General features: G+C 37.3%; 1 protein-coding gene across 1 annotated transcript in view; it reads right to left on the reverse strand.

Annotated features, from left to right (window-relative positions):
- DNAH5 (dynein axonemal heavy chain 5) overlaps nucleotides 1-27,329 on the reverse strand; it is a gene marked incomplete at both ends in the record, with an annotated part of 219,311 nt that overhangs the window by 94,587 nt on the left and 97,395 nt on the right. The window contains 12 exons of the mRNA XM_082652022.1: nucleotides 6,368-6,502; nucleotides 7,409-7,551; nucleotides 8,805-9,006; nucleotides 9,441-9,617; nucleotides 12,284-12,525; nucleotides 15,047-15,193; nucleotides 19,865-20,018; nucleotides 21,946-22,053; nucleotides 22,917-23,051; nucleotides 25,898-26,092; nucleotides 26,428-26,615; nucleotides 27,007-27,185. Of these exons, the coding sequence (XP_082508148.1) occupies nucleotides 6,368-6,502; nucleotides 7,409-7,551; nucleotides 8,805-9,006; nucleotides 9,441-9,617; nucleotides 12,284-12,525; nucleotides 15,047-15,193; nucleotides 19,865-20,018; nucleotides 21,946-22,053; nucleotides 22,917-23,051; nucleotides 25,898-26,092; nucleotides 26,428-26,615; nucleotides 27,007-27,185 (2,005 nt within the window). The remainder of the gene's footprint in view (nucleotides 1-6,367; nucleotides 6,503-7,408; nucleotides 7,552-8,804; nucleotides 9,007-9,440; nucleotides 9,618-12,283; nucleotides 12,526-15,046; nucleotides 15,194-19,864; nucleotides 20,019-21,945; nucleotides 22,054-22,916; nucleotides 23,052-25,897; nucleotides 26,093-26,427; nucleotides 26,616-27,006; nucleotides 27,186-27,329) is intronic.

Here is a 27,329-nt window from a genome sequence, read left to right on the forward strand (position 1 = left end):
TCATCCTCTCTGAAAAATGATATGCCCCTGATCAGTTAGTTGTCTTTCTCATATGGATTAATGTCACAACCTTTTAAATTGCCCTCCCTGCCTCCAGTCAGGCCTGGAAACTTCTTTATAAGTCAAATACAATGTCTATATTGTGTGATTTACAATTTTGTCTAGACTCTTCTGTCTCCCCAAAGAAATCAGTTTAAAGAATAATTTATCATCTTTGTAGTATTCTGCCAGCCACCTTCTCCCTGGTGTCCTTGATCTACTGTCCCACCTCATCCATCTTTTTGGTGATATAAACCATAGTCCAGTTAATAAAACCAAATAGGTATATTCATTGATTTGATTATTGTCTGTCTCTCCCACTAGAACGCAAGGGAGGCAGGCACCTTGTTTATCTTGTTCATCACTGCCTCCTCAGTGCCTAGAAAGGTGTCTGGTACAAAATATTTATCTGTAAATATTTGATACATAGATCAATAAAGACAAGAAACTTGGGAGTCATCTCTAACTTTTTTTCTCTCTCTCCCATCCCTCTCCTCCAACAATATCCACTCAACCAAAAACGAGTCCTGTCTGTTCTGCTTCGCAACCACAATTTGAACACATCCTTGTGCTCTTTCCATTCCCACTCTTACTATCTTGGTCCACGTCAACCTCTCTCTGGAGGAATTACTGTAACCATCTCCTCTCAAGTCTCTCTGAGTACGGCCCTCTCTCTTCCATCTGCAGCCAGAACGAACTTGCTGAGTGCTGATGTAATACTGCTTAGTATTCCAGTGGTTCCTTATTAGTGACTTACAAGGAACACCATGATGCTCCCTGCTCACCTTCCAGTCTCATTTCTAAACATTCCTTTTCAGGCTCTTGGTTCCGGCCCATCACGGTCTTCATTCGTTCATAGTCAGTTAACAATAAAACAATAAAATGATTCTCCTCTCAGACTGATTTACAGTGTTCATTAAGAGATCCTTATTTACCTATTCCTAACATAGCCATTTCTGAGCCAGAAATCTCTCAGCATTAGTAGTACCCAAACACAATTTGTGAAATATTGACTTAGATAAATGATCTTCCATAAAAGTCACTTCTCTCAACCCAGCTTATTGGTAAAGAGTTGAAATCTCTAGCAAGGGCCTGGACTAAGGGTAGTTTATGCTGTTCTCTGAGAATAGACAATAACTTGACTCTGAAATAGGAGAATGGTAGTCAGCATGACATCATCTGAAGCAATTTATGGCACCTAAACAACTTTCTGACCTCATTGTCTGTCTAGCTCACACATACATGGGATACTAGAGCGAACCCCAGCTGTGACAGTGACATTTTAGACATAAAAAACAGATGGTTAGTCATCCAGATAGACTTAGGAATGGGGTTGAGGAAAGCCATTCTACGCTACTCTTCTTCATTCCAAATGAAAAGCTCTAAAACTAGGGCAATTCAATTTTCTGAATTAGTCTCTTAATAGACAATTCAGCCTCTGTAATCCCTAAATTATTAACATTATATAAATATTAAATTCCCCCAAGTAATGGTCAACTCTTTCATTACATTTTGTCCTGTAATTCCCTAACGAAATGAATCCCCTCCTCCTCTGGGCTCCAGGGTACTTAGATTACTCCATAAGTAGCACTTATCACATCAGCTATACTTGATTGTACACATGTCTGTTTCCCCAGCCAGGGGGAGGAACAGGTACAGTTGAGGAGGTTGTGCACTGCCCAGTTCTTGGGTTCACTATTCACATTATTGTCTCTGTGAATGGGACATAACACAAAATGTGCGTAAACTGCAATGGCCTTATGCAATAGCTCTGACTGGGTTTAAAGTTAGAAAAAAAGGGGTTAAACGGCTACTTCCCCCACTTATTAGCTTTATGACTTATAAGTCATTTTAAACCACATAAGTCACTGAACCACAGCTCAAAAGTGGGAATGTATATAGAGATACATAAATCATGTACATGTGTGTATACACACAACAGAATATTATCCATAAATGATATAATACATGTGAAGGCACTTAGTGAATTTAATGCATCATAAAAATGAAAGATATTTTTTATTACTATAGGTATCTCTATATATCAGCATTTAAATCATTTTTCATACATATTACATCCAATCAAACTGAAATATAAAATATACTTAAGTTTAGGCTTCCATGTATCTGCTATTTAGCTAAAAGATAAAAATGGAGAGCTTATGCTTTTTATTAAGAAATCTACCTTTCCATTTTATTGTAACTCATCAAAACCAAATGAAAACAGGCTTATATTAGTAAAGTTTAAAATTCTCAATAGCATATTACAAAAAGTAAAATTACACCAAAAATAACATCAAAATATAATAATATATAACTAAAAAGATAAAAATTTAAAAATGCACTGTGATAAATCAGCCATTTTAATATTAATAGGAACAAAGAAAAGTCATTGGAAGGATCAGATGGGTGAACTGGAAAAGCACAGTGGAAGACATGGGAACTTGGTTTCTCACCCAGGTTCTGCCACCAACTAACTCTCTGGGAACTCAAATGAGTATTTCAATCTTCTTCAACCTGAGTGTGTTAATATTAACAGTGAAACCTGACAATTTTAGAGAGCTTTTTACCATAAAAAAATACTTTCACATATTATATCTTAAGAGTCTCCTCTGGAAACTGGTCTTCAGGCTATGCTCTGAAGCATAGAAAGGATTTTCTTCAATCACACAGGCCCCTACAGGAAGCAAGAAGGAGGTTGGAAGGGATTTCAGGAGGCCAGCTCCAATTCCATCAAAGCAAATCCCTTGTTACCTGTTTGATAGATTAGTCTTCTACATAAGATTTCATTAGGAAAAGTGGTTCTGAGTCTCGGAAAAAATGTGGAATTTCCTTCCAAGCTCTACAATTGTCATTTTTAAAAAACAAAACCTATTGCTACACAAACATTTGTAAGACGATTCTTGCACTCGGAATACTTCGAGATTATTTTTAGAACAGAGAAATCTTTTCAGAAATTCTCTTAAGAAATTTTCTTTTTCGTCTTATTTTCTGTATTGTTTACATTTTTAAAGGTACGTGTGAATTACTTTCAAAAATAAAAAAATTAAAACAATATTTGTTTTGAAAAAAAAAATCATCTCTCTTAAAAGACTAACTGAAATTTCCTTAGCCAAAAAGAGGGTGACCATATAATTTTGGTCCAAACTTCATACTTTGGATAGTAACAGGTATGCTATTCATTATTCATCTGAGACAACAGAAGTTAACTGGACAGTCTCAGGAAAAGAGGGACATAGAGTCTGTCCTCCTGCTGATAAAAGATGTGAAAGTGACACCATGGTAAAAACAAAGGAAGTTCAGATGAAAACAACCTGTCAAGTAACAGATGTGTGTCCTTGACACATGTGCCATCATGGCAACACGGGAGGGATGGACGGTATCTATTTTCTCATCTACGATTTCAATTTGGTTTGGATCCAAATAAATGGGACACACAGAGACAAATGCTCAGTTCCATCAGCCCTTGTTTAGCATGAACGGCTGAAAATTATACTGAGAAAGTTAATTACAGCAGTTTGGCTAATTGGAAGTTTTCTAAAACTAATGAGTCTAGCTTAATTGAAAGCCCTGATGCTTAGCAGTCAAAACAGGCACTAAACAGACCAGATGATCCTGTGATGCCTCTGAACAGAAAAAGAAATAGTGAAGTGTTGAGACCACTTCTTACTGAAGGATAGGAAGGATTTGGGTTAAACATCAATAGTTGTGAATCAGATAATGGAACCCTAAAGAATACAGATGTTCATGTTATGAAAACCTGTTTTTTTCTTCTTCTAATTTATTATACTTCGATATGGTACTGCTTCTAGAAATTTATTACACGGTTTATGAATTTGTATATTAATAAACAGGATGTTTTCTAGATTACGTGTGCCTTTTTCTAGGAAATTAATAAGTATTTCATGCTATAGAGACATAAAGCACAGGTCTTTACCACCTGAGAGGGGTAAATATCACCAAGAGTTACTAGCAAAAATACGTGACAACTCCTTGCCATATACTAAAGAATTTGGCTAGCCTTTGTCCCTGGTTCCTAGGAGGGAGCCTTTAAACCCTTGGAATTTCCCGCATAATAAGAACGTCTTTGTTATTCATTGTGGGTCCCTCAGACCACTCATGCCAGAAAGACCAAACTACGATTAGAGTGTTAGGGCTTTAAACCACGTGATATCAGCTGACTTCCCAGGGGGAAGGGGTTTGGAGACTGACTTCAATCATGTGGCCAACCAATCATGCCTATGTAATAAAACTTCAGTAAAAACTCTGGACATGAGGCTCAGGTGAGCTTCCTGGTTGCTGATATACACAGATATGCATGGAGAGTAATACATCCTGAGGACAAAGAAGGTTCACATTCGGGACCCTCCCAGACCTTGCCCTATGCATCTTCTTTGGGCTGATCCCAATTCATATCTTTTATAATAAAACCATAATCATAAGCATAGCATTTTCCTAAATTCTGTGAGTCATTCTGGTGAATTATCACAACTGACAGGGTCATAGAAACCTTTCAGTTTGCAGCCAATTGTTCAGAAGTGTTGGTAGCCTGGGAACCCCTGAGCTTGTGGCTGGTTCTGAAGTGAGGGAAGTTTTGTAGGGACTGAGCCCTTCACCTGTGAAGTCTGCACTAACTCCAGGTGGTTGCTGTCAGAATTGCACTGCAGCCCTAAAGATTCAATCCACTCCCAAGAAATGTGAAGAGCTGGATAGCTACCTTACATAATGAAAAAAAATCACACTTTGATTTAATGCTTAACAATCTGCACCCACAAGCAAGGTTATATTACAACCTTTAAAGAGATGTTCTCCAAAAGTAAAACAAACTTTTAAAAATATAAAATAGTATCAATGGAATGTGTATAATGTTAGCACCTTGCCAGCCTAGGATAATCTAGTGTGCAGTTCCCCAAACACAAAAATACCACCGCTGAGTCACTGCAGTCTGGGGTTCACCTTCGATCCAGACCTTCTCAACACAACAGTGTGTAAATGATATTCATTAATGATAGAAGGCTAGCCAGTTTTGGAAATTCCATCTGTAACAGAGGAGCATAATGTTTTGACAGTCTTATTTAGAAACTTAATCAATGGTCTTAGTTTTTTGGCACTGTGTAGTCACCAATTACATTAAGTGATTAAAAAGTCATGATTTAGCCTTGTTCTCAAGAATTCTCATTGCTCTTTGATATTTTCATTCCAACAACTAAAGAACAACGAAGTTAATCAAAAATGAAGTTCTTTGGATTTGAATTCCCCTAAAAATTTCCCTTCCATTTTCAATTTATGAATGTACCTTTTCCTAACTCTTTTTCATATGTATCTTTTCAAGTGTACCATTTCATACATTTCAATTTATAAACTGTATCTTTTATTAATGTATTAACGTTCTAATAAAGGTATCATAGATTATTTGCAAACAATTAAAGCATGGACTGAAGTTTAAGATTTACTCTCTGGTTTCTTAAATAATTTAGGAATAGGAGAAAAAGAACCAGTTAGCCACTGCAAGCCCTGGTCAGTCTTGGCAGTTCCATTGACAAAAGCCATGCAAACTTGAGAGTTGTTCTCTGTTCCTCCTCAATGATGCCATAAGCAAAATCTTTAATGTGCTAAGATTCTAAGATTGTATTCTTTGCTGCAGTTGATGATAGGAGCCATTGTGGAATGTTAAGTCAGTGAACAACAAGATAAATAGGAACCAGAGATTGGAAAAAGAATAGAAACTAGATTTGAAGAAGATCAGACTTGAAGCAAGACCAGCTTCAAGATTCTTTGATGCTAATACCCTGTTGTGGAATCATGAAGTAGATTATGTAGAGGTGGATAGGGGGAAGGGAGAAAAAGGAAACAACATGAAAAGTATTTCCTTAGATATATTAGCAGTCCTTGACTCAAGAGAAAGACCATCAAAGATGACTCCAGTGTGTCTATCCTAATGACTAGAATAATAGTAACACCCACAGAAAAGCAGACAGTAGGGAGAAGAAGTAGGTTTAGGTGGGGAATTAAAAAATATTTCTTTCAATTTTGGATTTTGCATGTTCACAGGCTTTTCTACAGAGATATTCTAAACAGAGTTGAGGCTTTTAACACCATATATAATCTTTTTATTTCTCCATAATTTAAGATTATATGTTATCATCTAACTAGGGGGAGATTCTATTGCAATAGAAAAATAGAGATAATGGAAGACGTATGTAGGGGATTTACTATGGCTGTGAAAGTGCACATGAAGTTCAATGGGGACAGAAGAACAGCATGACATTTGAGCCTCCAAAGCTTATCGCAAACCTGCACTGAACCAGCAGCACCAGTAAGCCAGTACCTGAAACATCAGCGGGGTGGTTGCAGAAGAAAAGTTCAGACTCTTGATCATGTGGCTTTCAGGATCGTACTTTGACATAAATCCCTTGATTATGACCGTTTTGGCTGTTCCTTGTTCACCAATTAACAGCACAGCCTAAAATAGGAGTTGAGAAAGAAGTCCAAGAAATACAATAAAATTATTGTCATGGGCTGGATTGTGTCCCCACAAAATTTATATGTGGAAGCCCTAACCCCCAGTACCACAGAATGTGACTACGTTTGGAGACAGGGTCTTTAAAGGGATGATTACATGAAAAATGAGGCCGTTAAGGTAGGCTCTTGTTCAGTCTAACAGGCATCCTTACAAGAAGAGGACATTTTGACACACAGAAAAACAAAGATGCACACACAAGGACCATGGGAAGACACAGTGAGAAGACAGCCATCTGCAAGCCAAGGAGAGAGAAAGGGCTCCAAAAGAACTAAACCCACCAACACCTTAATCTTGCATTTCAAGGCTCCAGAACTGTACAGAAAGAAATGTTCGTTGATTAAGCCACTGAGCCTGTGGTATTTTGTTATGGCAGCCATGGCAAAATAATATAATGATCAAAAGAGAAGGATTTCTCTTTAGAAAAACAAGTCAAAATTCACTTTCTCTCAATATATGAAAAATCATTACTTAATTATGAATTAAAGCTATTCAACTTTAATATTGTTACTGAGGAATAATAAAAGAAGTATATTAATTTGGCTAATACTTTTATTTATTCTAAATAGCAACATAAAACATTCTAAAATAAATGCAACATGCTTCATGTTTTCTTTTTTCTCTTTTTAACATCTTTATAGGAGTATAATTGCTTTACAATGTTGTGTTAGTTTCTGCCATATAACAAAGTGAATCAGCTATATGTATACATATATCCCTATATCCCCTCCCTCTTGCATCTCCCTCCCACCCTCCCTATCACACCCTTCTAGGTGGTCACAAGATGCTTCATGTTTTCAAGGGACATTTTTAAATATGTTACTTTTAATAAAAGTGAAAGAGCCATACCTTGCCCTGTTTAGCGATGGTTTTAATTAGGAAGTCAGTTCTCACATTGTCAACATTTGGCACCAGGATGGAGCCATATTCTGGGGTGATATTAGATGGATACACATATTCCTCAGTACACGTCTTCCAGTGCATCCACTTACCTGAGGTGAACAGAGAACATTTACATCTTCTTATTCCCATTAATAATTTAATTCCTAATTATAATGAGCAGACTTCCTTGAATCTCATGAAGCCATCTTCCAAAAATTCCCCACAAAGTAAAATGCATTAAATTCAGACATCTAAGTATTTCAGTATGTGTTCGCGGAGTCAAAATTTCCCAAGAAACTATTTCCAAAGTGGTAATATTAGGAAATAGTAAGAAGTATCTTGGAATTTTCTTTTTAAACATGTAGGTTTTCAAAAACAAAAAGTGTATATAGAAATACAGGACAGGGGACTTCCCTCGTGGCGCAGTGGTTAAGAATCCACCTGCCAATGCAGGGGACACAGGTTTGATCCCCTGTCCAGGAAGATCCCACATGCCACAGAGCAACTTAGCCTGTGCACCATGACTACTGAGCCCGTGCACCACAACTACTGAAGCCCGCGTGCCTAGAGCCTGTGCTCCACAACAAGAGAAGCCACCTCAATGAGAAGCCCGCACACCGCAACGAAGAGCAGGCCCCGCTCGCCGCAACTAGAGAAAGCCCACGCGCAGCAACAAAGACCCAGCGCAGCCAAATGAATAAATAATTTATTAAAAAGAAAAATACAGGAGATTGATAGTCGTATATACCTAAAATCATTTTTCATTATGTACTTCCTTAACTGTAAAACCAAAAATAAAACATCCTAGGATGCCATATATAAATATTATGTATATTTGTACTTCATATATGTGTATATATGTACTTTATATATATGTACGCACATTTAAATAAACTTAAAGTATTGCAATACATGCATAGATACAGATGTATAGATATACACACCTATTTCATAAAAATATACCTACTTTGTCATTTTTTTATAAGTTGCTGATTATATCGAATGAATGGCTGAAATCTGATTTGGTGATTTTTTTTAATTTGTTTTTATTTCATTAAATGTTCAGTACACGATATATTGAACAAGAAAATGTGCATTTGGAACTCAATTGAAATAAATATTTGAAAAAGAAACAATTGACTCTCTTTCATACGCACATAAACATTTCCATTTCAATTTTACAGCCAAGAGTTTTCATTACCATTTAGAAATATAGATGATAGCTAGCTAGCTAGCTAGCTAGATGATAGATTGATAGATGATAGATAGATGATAGGTAGATAGATAAATAGAGTGTAAATATTAGCCATTTTGAAAAAAACTGGTCCCACGTGTGATGGATGGATAGAAGAGAGGGGCTCACCATCAGATGCGACGTAATAGTCAAACATGGTGTCGTCAGGCCCTGCTAGAGGCGGCAGGTCCAAGGCTAGCCTCTCCTGGGAGCACAGCCAGTGTTCCATGCGGCGCCGGCCATCCAGTTCCAGCACTGCCCCGACGCTCCACATTAGGGAGAAGACGTAGAGTCTCCCCAGGTGCTCCGGCGTGACCTCCCCACCTTGTTCCTGAGCACGAAAGAAACTTTTCTTTTACTTACTTAATTCTCAAACCAAAACTTGGCTTTGACATTTTAATGAAAATAGCAAAGATCTAAAAGGGATAACAGTTTTCCCCCAAAACAAGAATGAGGGAAAGATGAATAAAACTGGAGAACAAATGCAGAACTGATCTCTGGGAATACCAAGCTGGTCTCCAAAATAAATTTTGAATGCTTGTTAGACAACTGAGAACCTGCCCCTAATCCACAAATCTGTGGTTTGCTTTGTGGAAAAAAACAAACAAAAAAAAGAAATGAAAGAAAAACACAAAATATGCACTATCCATGTTTGAAACCTCCCCACTTCTCCATCGTTCTAAGAATCATGTTCAAATATCACAGACCCTGCACAGTATGGCTCAGCTAAAAGGAGAGAGAGTTCTAGAAAGTTAAGTGATTTACCTTGGAAGGGATCAGGCCTTGAAGCATGTTGATGCTTTGCATGATCACAAAGGCCTCCAGCATCTCCATCTGGTGTTCTAAGTTCTGAATACTGAAGTGATACAGGTCTGGAAATGACTTGGTGTACAGCTGACGAAGAATTTCAGATTCTTGAGGCGAACATTTTTTAAGAAAACCCTGTTGGTTTGCAGATGCATGCATTAATTGAATTTATTAGCACACCAGAAAAATGGCCATTTTTGGACAAAAGTTATCTAAATATCGGTTAACAATAATAATAATAATATCTAATGATTATACTGCACTTCTGATGTACCAGACCTTGATATAAATTCTTTCATGTATTACCTCATTTAATGCTCAAAATAACTCTGTGAGGTAGGAATTGTTATTATCCTTTTACAGATGAGGAAACTAAGGCCCAAGGAGTTTAAGCAACATGACCAGGATCCCACAGCTGGTAGGTGTCAAAATTCAAACCCAGAGTCTGATTCCAACATCCCTACATTCAGCTACTACACTACACATAAGCTCAGGTCTTGAAGCAAGATGGAGGGAAAAGTTTTCGGCTCTTGATTAAAATATTTTGGAGAAAATGAGGAGGCATATACATGGAAATAACTTAGAAAAAGAAAAAGGAATAAAAGATGAACAAAGGAAATACATCCCCAGATTTTTCAAACTAGGAAACAAAGGTTTATCACAATTTTATTTCTTCTAATTTAATGAATAACCAATGTAGAAAAAATATCAAAGAATACTCAGGAAAATGGGGAATTCAGTCATTTGGAAACCCAATCTTAGGAAACTACATGTGATTCATAACAAAATATCACTTAACACAATATTTTCTTCCGGTGAGGAAAGTTCCCTTGGCATCAAGAGATCAGGTCATTCTTAGAAATTCTGAACAGAAGCAATAAAATATTGATTCTCAATCATCCATCATTTCATGAATTCAACATGATTGCACAGCAACAAAAAGGAAACACAGCACTTTCAAGCTCATGGTGCTATGCAATCAGCGTGGCTCACAGAGGCTCGTGGATTCCCATGAACACAACTTCCCCATTGGTCTGCCCTCTAGTAGTTCTCTCAGAGCTGCCCTGCCCTGCTCTAAACACCTCCAGTCTTGTGAGGCTTTCTTCTTGCTAGCCATTTGTAAGCAACTTAGCGGTAAAGGCCTTATTCAGCCTCAACATGGACAGATATAATAGAAGCTCATTTCATAAATAGCAAACTGTAAATATTCATTAGCAAATAGTGTAAAAGTATTGTTTAAAAGCCTTTGTGAATTTAAAGTATTTGGGGGAAAATCACAAATCCATTTTCACTTGGAGTTTGCTGCATCTGTGGTTACCAAGGCTGAATGCATTGTGGTACTTTTTTTAAAAAAATTTTTAAACACAATAACTCCTGCACCTTCCTCCTCAGAGATTCTAAATTGATAGACTGAGGTATGACACTGTCATCTGTATTTTTTTTTCTTTTTTTTTTTTTGTGGTACGCGGGCCTCTCACTGTTGTGGCCTCTCCCATCGCGGAGCACAGGCTCCAGACGCGCAGGCTCAGTGGCCATGGCTCACGGGCCCAGCCGCTCCGCGGCATGTGGGATCTTCCCAGACCAGGGCACGAACCCGCGTCCCCTGCATCGGCAGGCGGACTCTCCACCACTGCGCCACCAGGGAAGCCCAGTCATCTGTATTTTAAAGAACTGTCATTGGTGATTATTCTTGCAAAGCCAGGGTTGAGAACTCTTGCTCTGTATTCTTCTTAAAGGATGGATAATTTAACTGTGAAATCTGAAATCTTCAGAAGCATTTTCAATGACATATTAAACTGTACTTCAGTATCATTTTGCTTTAAAAATCCCCTCCTTCTTCACATCTTCATCTACTTGATTTAAAATATGAATTCATAAGTTTTCAATCAAAATTATCTCCGAAAAACTTATGTAAATAAAAATAATTTGACCAACAATGTCAAAAAAGATTTTACAGGTGGCTTGTCTAATAAGCGTTCTTCCTTACACTATAATATTTATTTAGTAAAATATCTAAGTATGCAAGGCATTCAATTATAATCTTATGATAATCAACATACTCTAACATACATTAGTAGTAATAAAATAATATACCTTATCATGAATTGAAAAGATATTATCTGAAATATTATTTCCAAGTGTGAACTTAAAACTAACGTTATGACTATTGAATCTCATAAAAATTCTTTATATAAATTTTAATAAATTGTCTCTTCGAGTTAATATTCTAAGACAGTTGTGTTCATGGGAATCCACGAGCAACTGAATGAGTACCTTTTTAAAATATCATGAATCCCCAAAGTGATACAATTAAATTTTCCTTATTCACTCACAGTTTGGTGGGATTGTTTTTTTTAATATTTACTTGGCTGCGCTGGGTCTTAGTTGTGGCATGCGGGCTCTTAGTTGTGGCATATGGGATCTAGTTCCCTGACCAGGGATCAAACCCAGGCCCCCTGAATTGAGATCTCAGAGTCTTAACCACTGGACCACCAGAGAAGTCTCTAGTGGGATTATTGATTCACCTAGGCCTTGCAATTATTCCCCAGCCCACGGGGTGTAATTCACAGGTCTAAAATTATCAGAACCGAAGAACCCTGAGCACTGAAGAAACCTGTAAGGGACAACCTGGGCTGAAGGTCCCAGAGCATTCAAGGATCTTCCACAAACATCAGCATTAAAATGCAATTACACCAACAGGTCTGCAGAAAAATCAGCGCACACTCTAAAAGAATGCTAAAGGATCTGTTTCCCTCTTTAATTATACAAAAAAAAAAAAAAAAAAAAGATTCCAATCATACCTCAAGAATAGGACTCCAATCAAGGACAGAAGAACTCATGAAAACCATCCCATTTCTTGAGACAGTAGCAGGCGAAGCATTGTCAATGTTATGAGGTTCGAAAACAATCTTGCAGTTTGGAGCCATGGGAATCCGATCACCATTGGCAAGGGTTAGAGTTTTGTTATCATCCAAAACGGAATTCAGATTTTCAATCCAGATGGCATCTACTGGCCCATCAAGAACTATCCAGATATGCTCCCCTAGAACATCCCAAGGGCAGGGAGAAAAGCATACACACACATATATGCATATATACGTAACTACTACGCTTGAAGAAGTGCTATAATTTGATGTCATTTTCATTAATTTTTAAATAAAGGTTTGATCTAAATGATTATCGTATTTTGTCACAGAGGACTCTTCCTGTTCTTTATATAGCAGTTGTTTCAAGCCCATAATCAAGAAAAAGTCATTAGTCATTGAACAGATATTCCCTGAGCACCTTCTCTGTATCAGCACAGTTCAAGGGATATTGTGATAAAAAAGACAATATCCTGCCTTCACAGAGCTGACTTTCTAAGGGGTAGACATGACAATCAAACCAATATGCAAAGAAATATATAAGAAAAATTCAGCAGGATAAGAGGGTGAGGCATTTTAGATAAGGTGGTCAATGAAGTATTTCTGGAGGAGAATGAAGTGATGTAAAGATCTAGAGCTAGAATTTTTCAGGCAGTGGAAACAGTAGTTGCAAAGGTCCTGAAGTGGGTACAAGCTTAGGGTGATCATGTTCCAGGAACAACGGGAAGTCGAACCTGGTTAGAAAGAAGAAGGGAAGGGGGAAAGGGATGTGAGTGATGTCAGAAAGGCAGAGCCACGGAATCCATTCTGGTCTGCACACGTTTAGTCTGAGATGTCCAACAGACAGCCCATAGAGCTGTTGAGTTGGGAATTCAAGGGCTAGAGATTAAAATGTAGAAGCCATCAGCTTAGAGATGGCATTGAGAACCATGGCCTGGGTAAGTTTCTTCTGGATCACAAGTATAGATAGAGACAAGAGGTCTGAGGACACAAGCACTTCAACGTTTAGCCTTCTGGTAGGGTCTCCTCCACTGCTTCCTCCTTCTGGCTGAGTTTCAGTGAAACAGAAGTAGGAGGCGAGCCAGCCAGTAAGGTATCCCTGAAGTCAAGTGGTGGAAGAGTTTCAAGAATAAGAGTGATTGGGCTTCCCTGGTGGCGCAGTGGTTGAGAGTCCGCCTGCCGATGCAGGGGACGCAGATTCGTGCCCCGGTCCGGGAAGATCCCACATGCCGCGGAGCTGCTGGGCCCGTGAGCCGTGGCCGCTGAGCCTGCGCGTCCGGAGCCTGTGCTCCTCAACGGGAGAGGCCACAACAGTGAGAGGCCCGCATACCGCAAAAAATAAATAAATAAATAAAATAAGAGTGATTAACTGTGCCAGATGCTACTGAGAGCAGGGTTATACTGAGAATCGATAGAATGTCCAACAGAAACGCCCTTGTAAATTTAGGTGTTCAGTTTAATAGTTACTCTTAATTTCTTAACCACGAGTTAACTCTTACTTACCAACACCATGACCAAGTTTGCAGTTCTAATTTTTATCTCTAATTTAACAACTGTGGAATATTCTAAGTCAAATCAAATGCTATGAAATTCCTAATCGTGCTCATTCAACTAGCAGTTTAAGTAAAATGATGATCTGATCACCAGAGTCCCTGTGAAAGAAAAAGCGTATGTTGCCTTTCTAGAAAGGATTTAAGAAGAAACCTCTCTAAGCACCTATTCTTTAAGGTAACATTTGGTTACTGGATCTGTGTTTACACAGGATTACTAGAACAAATCAGACACAAAATTTTATTTTATTCCCGTATAACAACAGCAATTTCTAATATGAGCACGCTTTAGAAATGAAGCGCTTTCTTTTCTCTTTTAACAATTGGTGTTGGGTTGATCAGCCACATTCTCTCAAAGAGAACGTCAGTGGTGCCACTTTAAACGTTTTTCAACAGAACACTGTTGCCCGAAGTGTGGACTCGTGAAGTAAGCCAAATGTCTTGTCCTCCTCCTATATTCTTATTTGTCCCTGCAATTGCTTGCACTGTGCTTTTCTCTTACTTATTCAGGAGTGAGAGGAGAATTGCTATCATCTCTTCCATCTGAGCTTATTTTCTGGGACCACTGGGCTCAAGTCCCTAAGTTAGAGAATATTCAGAGTGAACCACTAGCCCTTAAGGAGTGTTTAAACAAAAACCAAACACCCATGTACATCTAAAAGAGAACAATTTGTTAGACTTCATTTTTTGATATACACAATTTTCTTTCCAAAGAAGCCCATTTCCTCCTGTGATTTTATAGGAGAATCGGTTTTCTAAAAATAGGCCATACTTAAACAAGAGTACCACTTTTTAACGCTTCAGTGAAAACAGTGATGATGAAATCACTTGAATACAGTACTATCAATGTTCCTTAACAGCTTTTTCTAACTATTTTATCCTAAGTTTTCAAAGGAATATAGAAATATTTTTTTCAAAAGGAAAATAATTCCCTTTGTAATCAAAAAAAAAAGGGGGGGGGGTAGTTTTAAATACACTAACCAGTCATTTCAGTATTTCAACATTCACAAATATCATACTGATTTATGAGTTCTCGGTCTAGGATAAGATATAATATGGAGACTACAGTTGTTCTACTAACTTTAAATAGCCACAAAGGATGTTATTTAGAAGTACATGTCAAAAATTATACTTGTAATTCATCTTCTACCTTTCTTAGCCCTCAATGTTTTCCTCCAAAGAGTAGAAAATATCCCATCGGTCCAATCATTCGTTGCCACGTCAAGCCGACCAAACATCTGTGGAGCCGTAATCGCTTTGGGATTCATCCTCATTTCCCGGTGTGGTTTTCCACAATCTATACCAAGTAAATACAAATTTTAAACAACTCCCATGTAGAATGAGCCATCATTAGGCAACATTGAACCAATTTGCAGTGTACTGTCAGCAGGTGTTCAAAACATGAAAAAATGCAAAATTACATTGAAAATACATGTCTTACTGCATTTCAAGTTATCATAATTACCCTCATTATATTTTATTGACTAAAGCACTTTTTATCTTCTGGAAAAGAAAGTTGCATGTTACATAAGGGGAAAATGCTACCATGCTGGAAGTGATGAAGGAATTAATGTAGGATGGAAGTTCTTCAAATTTCACAGCTCAAAACTCTTTTGGTTTATGGCGTATTAGATTAACTTTTATATCTGAAATGTCACTTAAAGACACCTGATTCTCTCCATTAACAGCTTTGATTTGCTGAGATACGGTCTTACTCATTTGGAAAAAAATCAGCTAAACTAATGTTACAAAAATCAAGGATTTTTCTTCTGTGGTCAGCTTCAGAAAAGGTATTCAAATCTTTCAAACCCTAAAACTATTCTTAAATAAGATGTATTCTGTACATAGGGGATGGTAGTTACTAAGTAAAAAATTGAAGAATAAGATTTAAAGTATATTATATGTGGAATCTAAAAAAATGGTGCAGAAGAACTTATTTACAAAACAGAAATAGACTCACAGACATAGAAAACAAACTTATGGCTATCAAATGGGAAAGGGTGGGGAGGGATAAGTTAAGACTTTGGGATTAAAATATACACACTACTATGTGTAAAATAGATAATCAGCAAGGACCTACTGTATAGCACAGGGAACTCTGCTCAATATTCTGTAATATCCTAAATGGGAAAAGAACTTGAAAAAGAATAGATACATGTATATGTATTAACTGAATCACTTTGCTGTACACCTGAAACTAATACAATATAGTAAATCAACTGTATTTCAATTTAAGAAGTTTAAAGATTTAAAGTATAAAATCATAAAAATAGAGGCTAAAATATTACATACTGTGTGAAAGATTGACAAACACAGGCACACATACATAGATATGTACACTGGAAAAGGTGTTACATTAAAACCTATCTAGAAAATTAGAGAATAGTTCTCTTTTTCCAAAATCACAAAAAAGAATCAGGGTAATTATTTACAATATTTTACAGTGCTGAAAAATTCAACTTAGTCACAGTTCAGCTTTTTCAATACATAATATCCGTAAGACTGGCAACATTTTTAAAAAATCTAATCACACTTTACAAAAGGCCAGCAACCTCTTCAAATGTATCACAGGTGAAAACTGGACTTGGTCTGTTGCCCATACAAGAGAAACTATCAAAAATTATTTCATTATGGTTGTAGGTAGAATTATATCATTTTCATTTAAAATATGATACCATAACATTTTTATAAGAGCACTCTAAGGAAAAAAAAAAAAGGTTGACTTTTTAAATGTTGGTTAAACTAATTCCTCTTAACTCTTCTCCTAGGCATTTCGTGACTGTCCTGATCACTCCACCTTCATGGACTCTGCCCCAGAGTAAGCACCCTTTTCTTGCTGTCACCTTCTTAGGACCTCCTTATGGAAGTTCCCAGACAGCCCCTCCTGTCCCAGTCTATTCTCTACGTGGCCACCGGATGGTCTTCTACACACAGGGCTGATCACACCACTCCCCAGCTCTATGGCTTCCCATCACCCACAGGATAAAATCTCGGTATTTATTGTGACTTACAGAGCTTCTCATGCCATGCCCTCTGTACTAATTTGAATTCCCCCTGGAAGCTAAGCCTGAGACAAAGACATGGGAACTGAGAGTTTGGATTCAGGGGAAAGAGAGAGTGAGACAGGAAAGGAGAGAGAGCCAATAAAGGGCTCATTGGTGAGCCGGTCACAGATGGAGTGTCCCTCTAAAAGACAGGAGGTGGGACATTTCCCTTCCACTCCTTCCCTCATTGGTTAAGGGTATGGCTGCCTCAGGAGCATTAATTCTCACCCAACTCCTTCTTCCAGGCTGAGCCAGTTCTCTAGCTTCAAGGAAAGTCATAAGGCTGAAAAACCGGGAGACACCGCTGGCATCTGGGGGAAAAACTCTCCAACAGTTGCATCTGCAGCAGGAGAGGGCCAAAGGGATGCGGCCCTAGGCACCAATAGCATCTGCTATACCTCGTCATCTCCCCCACTCCCACAAATTAGATTTCATCCATGCCAGAGAGCTTCTCCAGGCATATCAAGCTCTCGTCAGTCCCTCCTACCTGCTCAGCCTCTTCATTCTGCTAAGAATGCCTTTCATCCATCTGCTACTCAACCCGCAAACCTCAGATGAAGTAGCACCTGCTCTGTAAGCCTTTCTAGAATTCCTTCAAAAGGTTTCTGATCTCCTTTGCCTCTGCTCACATCATAATTGTCCAAATCTTCCTCATGTCCAATCTTCCATGCTGAGTTACAATTACCTGTGTCACTACACTACACTGTAAACTCCTTAAAGACATGGTCATTTTTTTTCCATGCCTGCTTTCCCATTTCTAGTACAGAACCTCAAAGTACAGAACATCAAAGATATTTGATGAACAAATACATGATGAATAAGGGAACAAATAACATACATGGGTCCTGCAGAAGTTCAACCCAATTACTTTCTCAATCTTTTGGATAATCCAAGTTTTCAGTAAAAAACAATATCATTTAATATAACAAATGTTTACCCTACATACTAAAACCAAGAACAGGTTAATAAACAGAAAATAGTCTAATAATTTATTCATCTTTGCAAAGAACTTCTCCAAAACCAGTGATGCCATATTGATTACATCATTTAGACATATTATACACAATGTATCTCTATTGTTTAATATTTAGTACTCATTTTGTTCAAGTCATTGTACCCAGTGCATTTGTAGTTTATTATTAACAGAAGGCAGCTTCATAACAACAACAAAAGCATCTTGAAGCATAATTTGAGAACGAGAATACATCATTTTAATGCTATGTAAAAATCCCAAAGCAGAACCTTAATAGTACACATGAAAACCATGTGGTAAGTTTTGCAGGTGTGACCTCTCAGTTTTGGTGGAGGTAGGTGCTAGCTGAGAGCATAAGCCTGTCTCAGTGTGAAGACCCCCTGGTAGAGTCCTGAGGTACAGAATTCACTCTGTCCCATAGCTGAGGAAATTGAGACTAAATCTAATGTATGCAGGACCCTAGAATAAATACAGACCATAGTCACCAACCAATATCGATGCATTGGGGTTCCATGAGCTGACTGGAAACGCAGCCGGGCAGCTTTTCCTTGTGGGACAATGTATGATGCATTCTAACAGCCAAAGTTCTGTGAAATTTTGGAACTGCCATGGCTAAGGGCTGCGAATACTTTTAAGAAGGAAGTCATCAATGTCTAATCAGAACCAGAGAATACAAAAATAATCATGAAAAAGGTAATGCCCATTATCCTTAGATAACTTTAGGTTAGGGACTTAGATGTAAAACTTAGGGACATCTGGAAATTAAATACATTTATTTCACTTCACAAGAAAAATATCTGATTCTGGGTGGGAAATTAGTTTATAATTAGGGTGATTTTTCAATACATAGAATTTAAGAGTTGGGATTAGAATTATAATTATATTTATTGAGAGGTAGCACCTTGTGTTAAGTCATAAGTGGCAAATGGTATGGTTTACTGGGAAAATTCTGGGTTTTTCGTTAATGGGACCTGACCTTAATTTTGAGTCTCATCATTTACCATCTTTTTGACACTGAATATTTCTGAAGTTAAATTTTGACTTTTTGGTACAAAATGGGGATAATGATAGCCACATCTCAAGATCATTTTGAAAACTAAATGGCATAACATATGTAAAACATATAGCACAGTCCATAAAATCACTTTAAAAAAATGTTTTTCCTGAAGCATTATTCAGAAAAGCCAAGATATGGAAACAACCTATGTGTCTACCAATGGATGAATGAATAAGGAAGATGTGGTATACATACACAATGGAATGTTATTCATCCATGAAAAATAAGGACATCCTGACATTTGTGAAAACATGGAGGGACCTTGAGGGCATTATGCTAAGTGAAATAAGTCAGACAGAGAAAGAAAAATACTGTATGATATCACTTATATGTGGAATCGAAAAATGTCAAACCCAGAGAAACAGATTGTAGAACGGTGGTCACCAGGGATTGGAGGTGAGGGAAATGGGGAGATATTGGAAAAGGGTACAAACTTCCAGTTATAAGATTAACAAATTTGGGGATCTAATGTACAGCATGGTGATTATAGCTAATAATACTGTATCATATACTTGAATATTTCTATGAAAGTAGATCTTAAATGCTCTCATCACAAAAAAGAAATGGTTATTATGTGATACGATGGTGGTGGTAGCTAATGCTATGGTGATAATTTTGCAACATATAAATGTATCAAATCAACACACTGTACACCTTAAACTTGCACATGTTATGTGTCCGAATTATATTTGTATACAATAAAGCTGGAAAAAAACGTTTTTCTCCTCTGGTCCATTAATGTACTGTGTTATCTCTAAAATCTACCCAATAGTCAAAAAAGTAGCATCCCCTCCTATAAATATATGCTAACATACATCTACATGTGTGTCCCTCTTGGGGCATTCACATGTGTCACAACAGTTTAAATGTGTCTCCAGATTGACCGCCCCTTACCTGCCATGGCGTTCATCAAGGTGTGGATGCAGGTGGTTTTCCCTGCTCCACTAGGCCCCAGGGTCATCATTCCATGCCGCACCCACTGTGTTTCAAATAACTGGATGACTTTCAGCTTCCAAGGAGGATGGTTGATTAAACCAGCTTCTTCAACCTGAAAACATAACAAACCGCCCACATTGGGCCACATGAACAGATATCTGGACTTACCATTGTGCTCAAAATAAGTATAGACATGGAGCGAGGTTAGAGAAATGGGGAATTATTGTTAATGCATATGAAGTTTCAGTTGGGAAAGATGAAAAAAGTTCTGAAGACAGACAGTGGTGAGGTTTGCACAATACTATGAATATACTTAATGCCACTGAACTGTACACTTAAAAAATAGTTAAAATGGTGCATTTTATGTCATGTGTTTTACCACAATGAAATATGTATACTTTTGGCTGCACTGCAGGGCTTGTGGGATCTTAGTGCCCCAACCAGGGATGGAACCCAGGTCCACGGCACTGAAAGCCTGAGTCTTAACCACTGGACTGCCAGGGAATTCCCAATAAAAAAATATATTGCATAAAAAATATATATACATAGGCAAAAGCAGGCTGAACATAATCAAAATGATATCCCAGGCAAACAAGAAACACCTACAGTTGACTTTGGGAATTAAATACACTTATATTAACATTTTATTGAATATATGTATTAGGAGCAACTTAAGAATAAAGGCTCAAATATCAAAATGTGTTTTAAATGTTTAATTTAAAAGATGATATTTAATTTAAAAGATAATTTCAAGCATACCAAGTTGACTGATATTCCATATCAATGTCAAGCCATCTTTATAAATCTTCTGCATAGTTTTTATCTATCAAACACATGTATGGAAGCTACGCTGCCAAACGCTATTCTAAGTTTAATCTTCTATGAGATTAGTACTATTGGTGTCTTCATTTTATAGGTAAGGAAACTGGGGCACAAAGAGACTAAGCAATTTATCCAAGATTATTAGTTGTTAAGTTATAGAGTAGGGATTGGAACCCAAGAAATTCAGCCCTATGGTCCATGCTCTTAACCATCATGCTATGCTTAAATTCACTATAAATGATGCTCTTATTTTTACTTAAATAATTTTGGATAATAATCATGTATCATTTTATGCTATGTATTTTCAGATTTTTCATATGCTATAAATTACTAATGTAAGTCACTTTATAAATTAGTTTATACTTAGCTTTTTAGGCAATGCTACAATTAATTTGGCCATATGATGAAGAAGCCATTTGCAAAATGAATTATCACTTTTACCTGATTAGGAAATTAAGATCTTTATATACTGCTATTTAAAGGGGAAATGGCCATAAAATACTACCATATTGATTTTTATTACAAATATCTTCAAAGAATTGAAATGTATTTTATAAATATGAGCTAATCACCATTTCTATAAAAAATTTTTTTAAAAACTCTTTTTCATAGGAAAGGAAGTTGAGGCACAAGGTTTTCATGATTCATTTCCATTCCTAGGAAGACTATAAAAAGTTACAGCTGCACCAAGTATCATGGGAAATCCAGACAAATGATACACTTAACATGATGGATTCCCCCAGAGCCCAAGGAAGAAATCACAAGTGATCTTGGGCCTGGGGAAAAAGAATGACAGCTAAGGAGCCATATGAGATCACTGCAAATGACAGTCAGTAGCTACAGTCCTGAGACCAAAGCAATGTGGTAAACACCAGGGCCACAGAGAGAAACAAAACCAGCATGGGCGATGCAGCCGGCCAAGCTCCACCGGCCCCTGCTGACCCATCACATTTCATTGGGAATCTGGTGTGGACTGGTCTCCATCAATAATGGGGCCACTAGCACATGGCTAACTGGACCTGTAGCTGAGTGATGGTAGGAGTCCCCCTGGGAGGAAAAGCTCTATCAGTGGTGAGCAACGGCTTCTCTTAAAACTGTAGTCACAGCCTCAGTGTTGTTCTCGGAACCTGTAGATTTAGGCCACAACAGCTCCACTTGATTCCCATGAAGTTCAGATGAAAGGGACACTGTACTTGATGTCCTGTGAAATATATTACCTGTCTACTAATTGCCATTTCCAGTTCAGGGTAACCGGCCTTGTCCAGAAGAATATTTGGGAAGAGATCTTCAATCAGACTCAAAAATAAGGGTTCATCCTCATCAATCTCAGAAAGAAAATAAAGGGAGATCAGACCAAATCTTTTGGCATAAACATGGCAATATCAGATAAACTAAAGATGTCCAATACAGCCCAGATTACTTTGTCACAAACAGTAATAAATAAAATATCACCTCCACTGAAGTTGAGAACTATTTTCATCATGTTTACTAAATTAAAAATCAGTTTTTTAAAAAAGGGGTGTGGGGGGAGAAGAGAAAAAAAAAAGGAAGGAAATAGAAGGAAAGAAAATATTGCCTACATGACAACCTTTCCATAAAACCACCAGATTGGGGAATTTACTAAATAACCTACAATTTCTCCTTTAACTTAAAAATAATTTTTTAAAAGGAGAATAGTGGCAAATTCATGAATTGGAATTTGGTTCATACTCTTATTTTGAAATAAAAATATATCATTCTGTCATCCCGTACATGGATCCACTGATACTGGACAACTGATTGTTCAGTCTCTACCGTGAAATCAGAGAATGTGAAATTATTACGCACTTGTAAAAGTCACATACAATTTCCTTCCAAGGTCTACTTTCACGAAGGTAAAAGGGATTTTAGCTCTACAGCACAAAAATTTCAAGGTATTTGGAAATGTAAGACGTGGATTTTTAAAAATCCATTTTAATTCTATTGGAATAGACATGTTAGACTAGAGATGAGCCACCACAAAAATTGCTCCTGAAAAAATGTAATTTAAAGTTATGCTCTATGTAATTTAAATTTATGTTATGCTCTATGTATTTATCTGATAATTAAGCATTTTAAATGAGCACTTTAAATAAATATTTCTAATCGCATTTGTGCTTAGTTAAACTGAAATTTAAGTGGGTGGAACATTTCCATCTGTGAATCTTACCAGTTTGGAAAGATTCATATCTCGTAGTACACGCATGACAATTGTGGACTCTGTATCCGTGGGGTTGGCTCTTTTGGCTGCTCCCAGAGTTCGCAGAACAGACAGAATATTACGCAGACCAAAGTCATAATGTACCTGAAGAATATGAGGTACACGGGGCTTATTTTCAATATTAACTTACCCATAGAAACTGTACAAATTTGACAAAGACATAATGAATAAATGCTGATTTTCCTTTAGAAAATTTGTACAGTTAGTGGGGCAATAAATTTTTTTATCAATAGATTCTTTTTTTTAGCAAATGGAGAATACCCAAAAGAATCCTCTCCTGTACCATCATTAATTTAAGCCCTTAGATCAGAACTAATAGATCTAGACAGACAGAAAGGAATAAATTTCCTCCTGGAGATACATGTCCCCTTGAGCCCTTCTTAACCAATCATCCATAAGAAAATTTCCTCATATCTTGAAAGCTAAAATTCTGAACCAGAATTAAACTGAGACCTCACTCATGAACATCATATAAGTTTAAAAGACAGGGGTACTGAGGAGAAAGAAAAGTAGCTACATTCCAGGATTACCTAGAGAGGGAAACAATAAGGACAAATCAGAAAGTCAAGCCCCCAGCTTTGTTGTCCCCTTGATAGGTATTTATAAAAGCTCAATCATGCCAAATTTCAACACATATAAAGTGAATAATTAAAAACCAATCATCCAACCACTATAGGAAAGAGTATCCCTGGCAGTTGGTCAAACAATTTAAAATACAACTACCATATCATACAGCAATCCCACTTCAGGGAATATATTCAAAAGAATTGAAAGCAGAGTCTCAAAAAGATATTTAAACACTCATGTTCATAGGAACACTATTCACGATAGCCAGGAGGTGGAAGCAACCCAAATGCCCATCGACTGATGAACGGATAAACAAAACATGGCATACATTTAAAATTAAGAATGTTTTTCAACCAGGAAAAGGAAGCAAGTATAATACTATTACATGCTACACCATGGATGAAACTTGAGAACATTATACTAAATTAAATAAGCCAGTCACAAAAAGACAAATACTGTACGGTTCCACTTATATGAGCTATCTAAAGGAGCCAAATACATGGAAACACAAAGTAGAATTGTGGTTACCAGGGAATGGGGGGAAGGGAAGAGTGGAGTTGTATAATGGGTATAGAGTTTCAGTTTTGCAAGACAAAAAAGTTATGGAGATCTGTTTCACAACAATGTGCATTTACTTAACACTACTGAACTATATGCTTAAAAATGGTTAAGTGATAAATTTAATATTTTTTCATCATAATTCTAAAAACCTATAGAAAAAAAAACATTATCTGCTAATTGGGAGCAGTATGCATCACTTAATACCAATCGTTTGGAGGATAGAGCACATAAAAATATTCAGACCGAGTTCCTGCCTTCAAGGAGTTTAAATTCTAATTGTGGCAATAAAATAAAAACATGAGCAAGCTTGCATAAAAGTACAATAACAATGACTTGAAAGTACTGGTGAATGGAATTAATTAAGGAAAACTTATCAGCATTAGACTCTGTTAAATCTGTGGGCATGAAGTGAGATTCACAGAATGCTCACCAAGGAATCAGCATGGGGCCAATTGTTTTGTACACATGGACTCATTTCATTTCCCTTGTGACCTTGTGACCTTGTGAACAAGGGCAATAGGAGTGAAGGAGGAGAAATGAAATTAGAGAGGAAGAGGGCAGGAGTCAGTGATGTGGGAGTTTCTCTACCTGCAAGAAACAGCAGGGAAAAGGGAAGAATCAGTGAGTAAAGGCTGCAATAATCAGAAGAAACCAAGAATGTTTTGAGTGAGAATGGAATATAGTTGAACCTGTGGGTATAACCTAGATTCGAAGAAGTTTGGATTGAGAGGTTCCTCAAAACCATGAGGACACATGACATACATTATGATGAATGAACAGGTGAGATAAAAAGCAAACATCAATATTCATAATTCTTTGGCTCTTAAGTCAGTTCAGATAGTGTTAACTTCATTTCTATGCCTTAAATGTTAATTTCTTCAAATGTACTTAGTAAAACTATGCATGTAAAATTGTTTTTGCCATGATACAACTTTCTACTTTGTATATATGAGGTACCTTGTCAACAACCCCAGTCCACAATTTTTTTAAATTTTTATTTTATATTAGAGTATAGCTGATTTACAATATTGTGTTAGTTTCAGGTGTACAGCAAAGTGATTCAGTTATACATATACATATGTGTATTCTTTTTAAGATTCTTTTCTGGTATAGGTTATTACACAATATTGAGTACAGTTCCCTGTGCTATACAGTAGGTCTTTGTTGTGTACCTATTTTATATATAGCAGTATGTATATGTTAATCCCAAACTCCTAATTTACCCCTCCCCCTGCCTTCCCCTTTGGTAACCATAGGCTTGTTTTCTGTATCTGTGAGTCTATTTCTGTTTTGTAAATAAGTTCCTTTGTATCATTTTTTTAGATTCCACATGTAATTGATATCATATGATATTTGTCTTTCTCTGCCTGACTTCACTTAGTATGATCATCTCTAGGTCCATCCATGTTGCTACAAATGGCATTATTTCATTCTTTTTTATGGCTGAGTAATATTCCACTGTATATATGTACCGCTTCTTTACCCATTCATCTTTTGATGGACATTTAGGTTGCTTCCATGTCTTGGCTATTCTAAGCTGTGCTGCAATGAACATTGGGGTGCATGTATCTTTTCGAATTACAGTTTTGTCTGGATATATGCCCAGGAGAGGGATTGCTGTGTCATATGGTAGTTCTATTTTTAGTTTTCTGAGGAACCTCCATACTGTTTTCCACAGTGGCTGCACCAACTTACATTCCCCCCAACAGTGTAGAAAGATTCCCTTTTCTCCACACCCTCTCCAGCACTGAATAAAAAATTTAAATACGCCTAAGTACATAGGGACCTTCAGAATGTCACACCTGCTTAGAAAGCTGCTCCTCACACAGCTTGTAGAGCGTGAAAAACTTCCTGGCCAAAACAATGTTGTCAGTGAAGCCGCAACTAGCCAACTTCACCCTGATGATAATCTGTCGGTCAGGCACCATCATGGCCACGGAGCGGAAGTTAATCTTCAAGTTTTCAGGGAGTTCCTGCCGCCCAGCATAGCCAGGATTCTATACAGAAAATAAAACCCAAGGATGAACGATACGGTCATGGGGTAACAAGCGCAACACATCAGCATGATATTAAAAGATTCATTATGCACACACAACAAATCTGGAATGACAACCAGAAAATTCATTTACATATCTCACTCTCCTTTTAACTGGAGAGACTAAGTCATGAGTTATTAATATGAGCTCTGTTTAACACCAAAGGTTTTCAAACAGGAGTGAAAATTACAATCCCAATTTCCATTCATGGAAAATAAGTGACATATGAACAGGGACATGTGTGAAAACTGTGAAAAGAAGGCTGAAGTTCAGTAGCTCTTCTTGTGGTTCCTTACCATAGTCAGAAAAAGCCCAAATTCAGGGTTCATAGTCACATTATCTCCATCAGTAAAAATAAAAGATTTTTTACGCTCCTTTTTACATGTCAGAATAATGGAAATCTGCTGGGCTGCAACAGAGAGAACTGGTAGGTCGATACGATTAAATTCATCAAAACAACCCCAGGATCCAGATTGAGCCAGTCCTTAGAACGGAAATTAAATAGAAAATCCAATTAGTACATAATTTTGGAAAGTCAAGAAAAAGAGCATTATGCAACTGCCAGGTCAAGCCACAGATAAGTTTGCTCAAACATAAAGTTGAACAAATAGATCATACATAAAATGCCTCCAAAATAACGCACAATGTGACCCTTCATCTGTAAACACCCAACCCGCAGGGATAAAGGAACATTACAAAGGCAAGTGATATTGACATTTGACCCACACAACACTGGTAAGATTCAGGTTTCCCAAAAAGTTTTACAAAGTTGGAAAATGACACTAAGATGTAGCCAATTGTTGAAAAATAAATCTTAACAAGATATTCCACCTTAGCTTAAATTTCTCATGAAATAAAAAAAATATAACTCTCACCTTTAAAAATCCGTCCAAGTCCTCGGAAATCCATCTGGTCTGAACAATTGAAAACCACGACGTATTTCCCAAGACATCGTCCCATATCTTTGGTCGTTTCTGTTTTGCCTGTCCCTGCTGGTCCAGCGGGGGCTCCCCCCATGCTCATTCCCAGAGCTTGAGCCAACGTGATATAACACCTGGAGGGGGAGGGGTAGAGAGATCACTAGAACCACACCACTGGCATCTGGAAGATACTTCTGAGACATCACAGTGACATGATACAGGCACAAAATTGAAAAAAGGAAGATCCTGACCATTATCCCTACATAACCTTTCCAAAA

This window comes from Grampus griseus, assembly GCF_964374135.1.
Source record: "Grampus griseus genome assembly, chromosome: 3".
In the NCBI taxonomy this organism is placed as follows: Eukaryota; Metazoa; Chordata; class Mammalia; order Artiodactyla; family Delphinidae; genus Grampus; species Grampus griseus.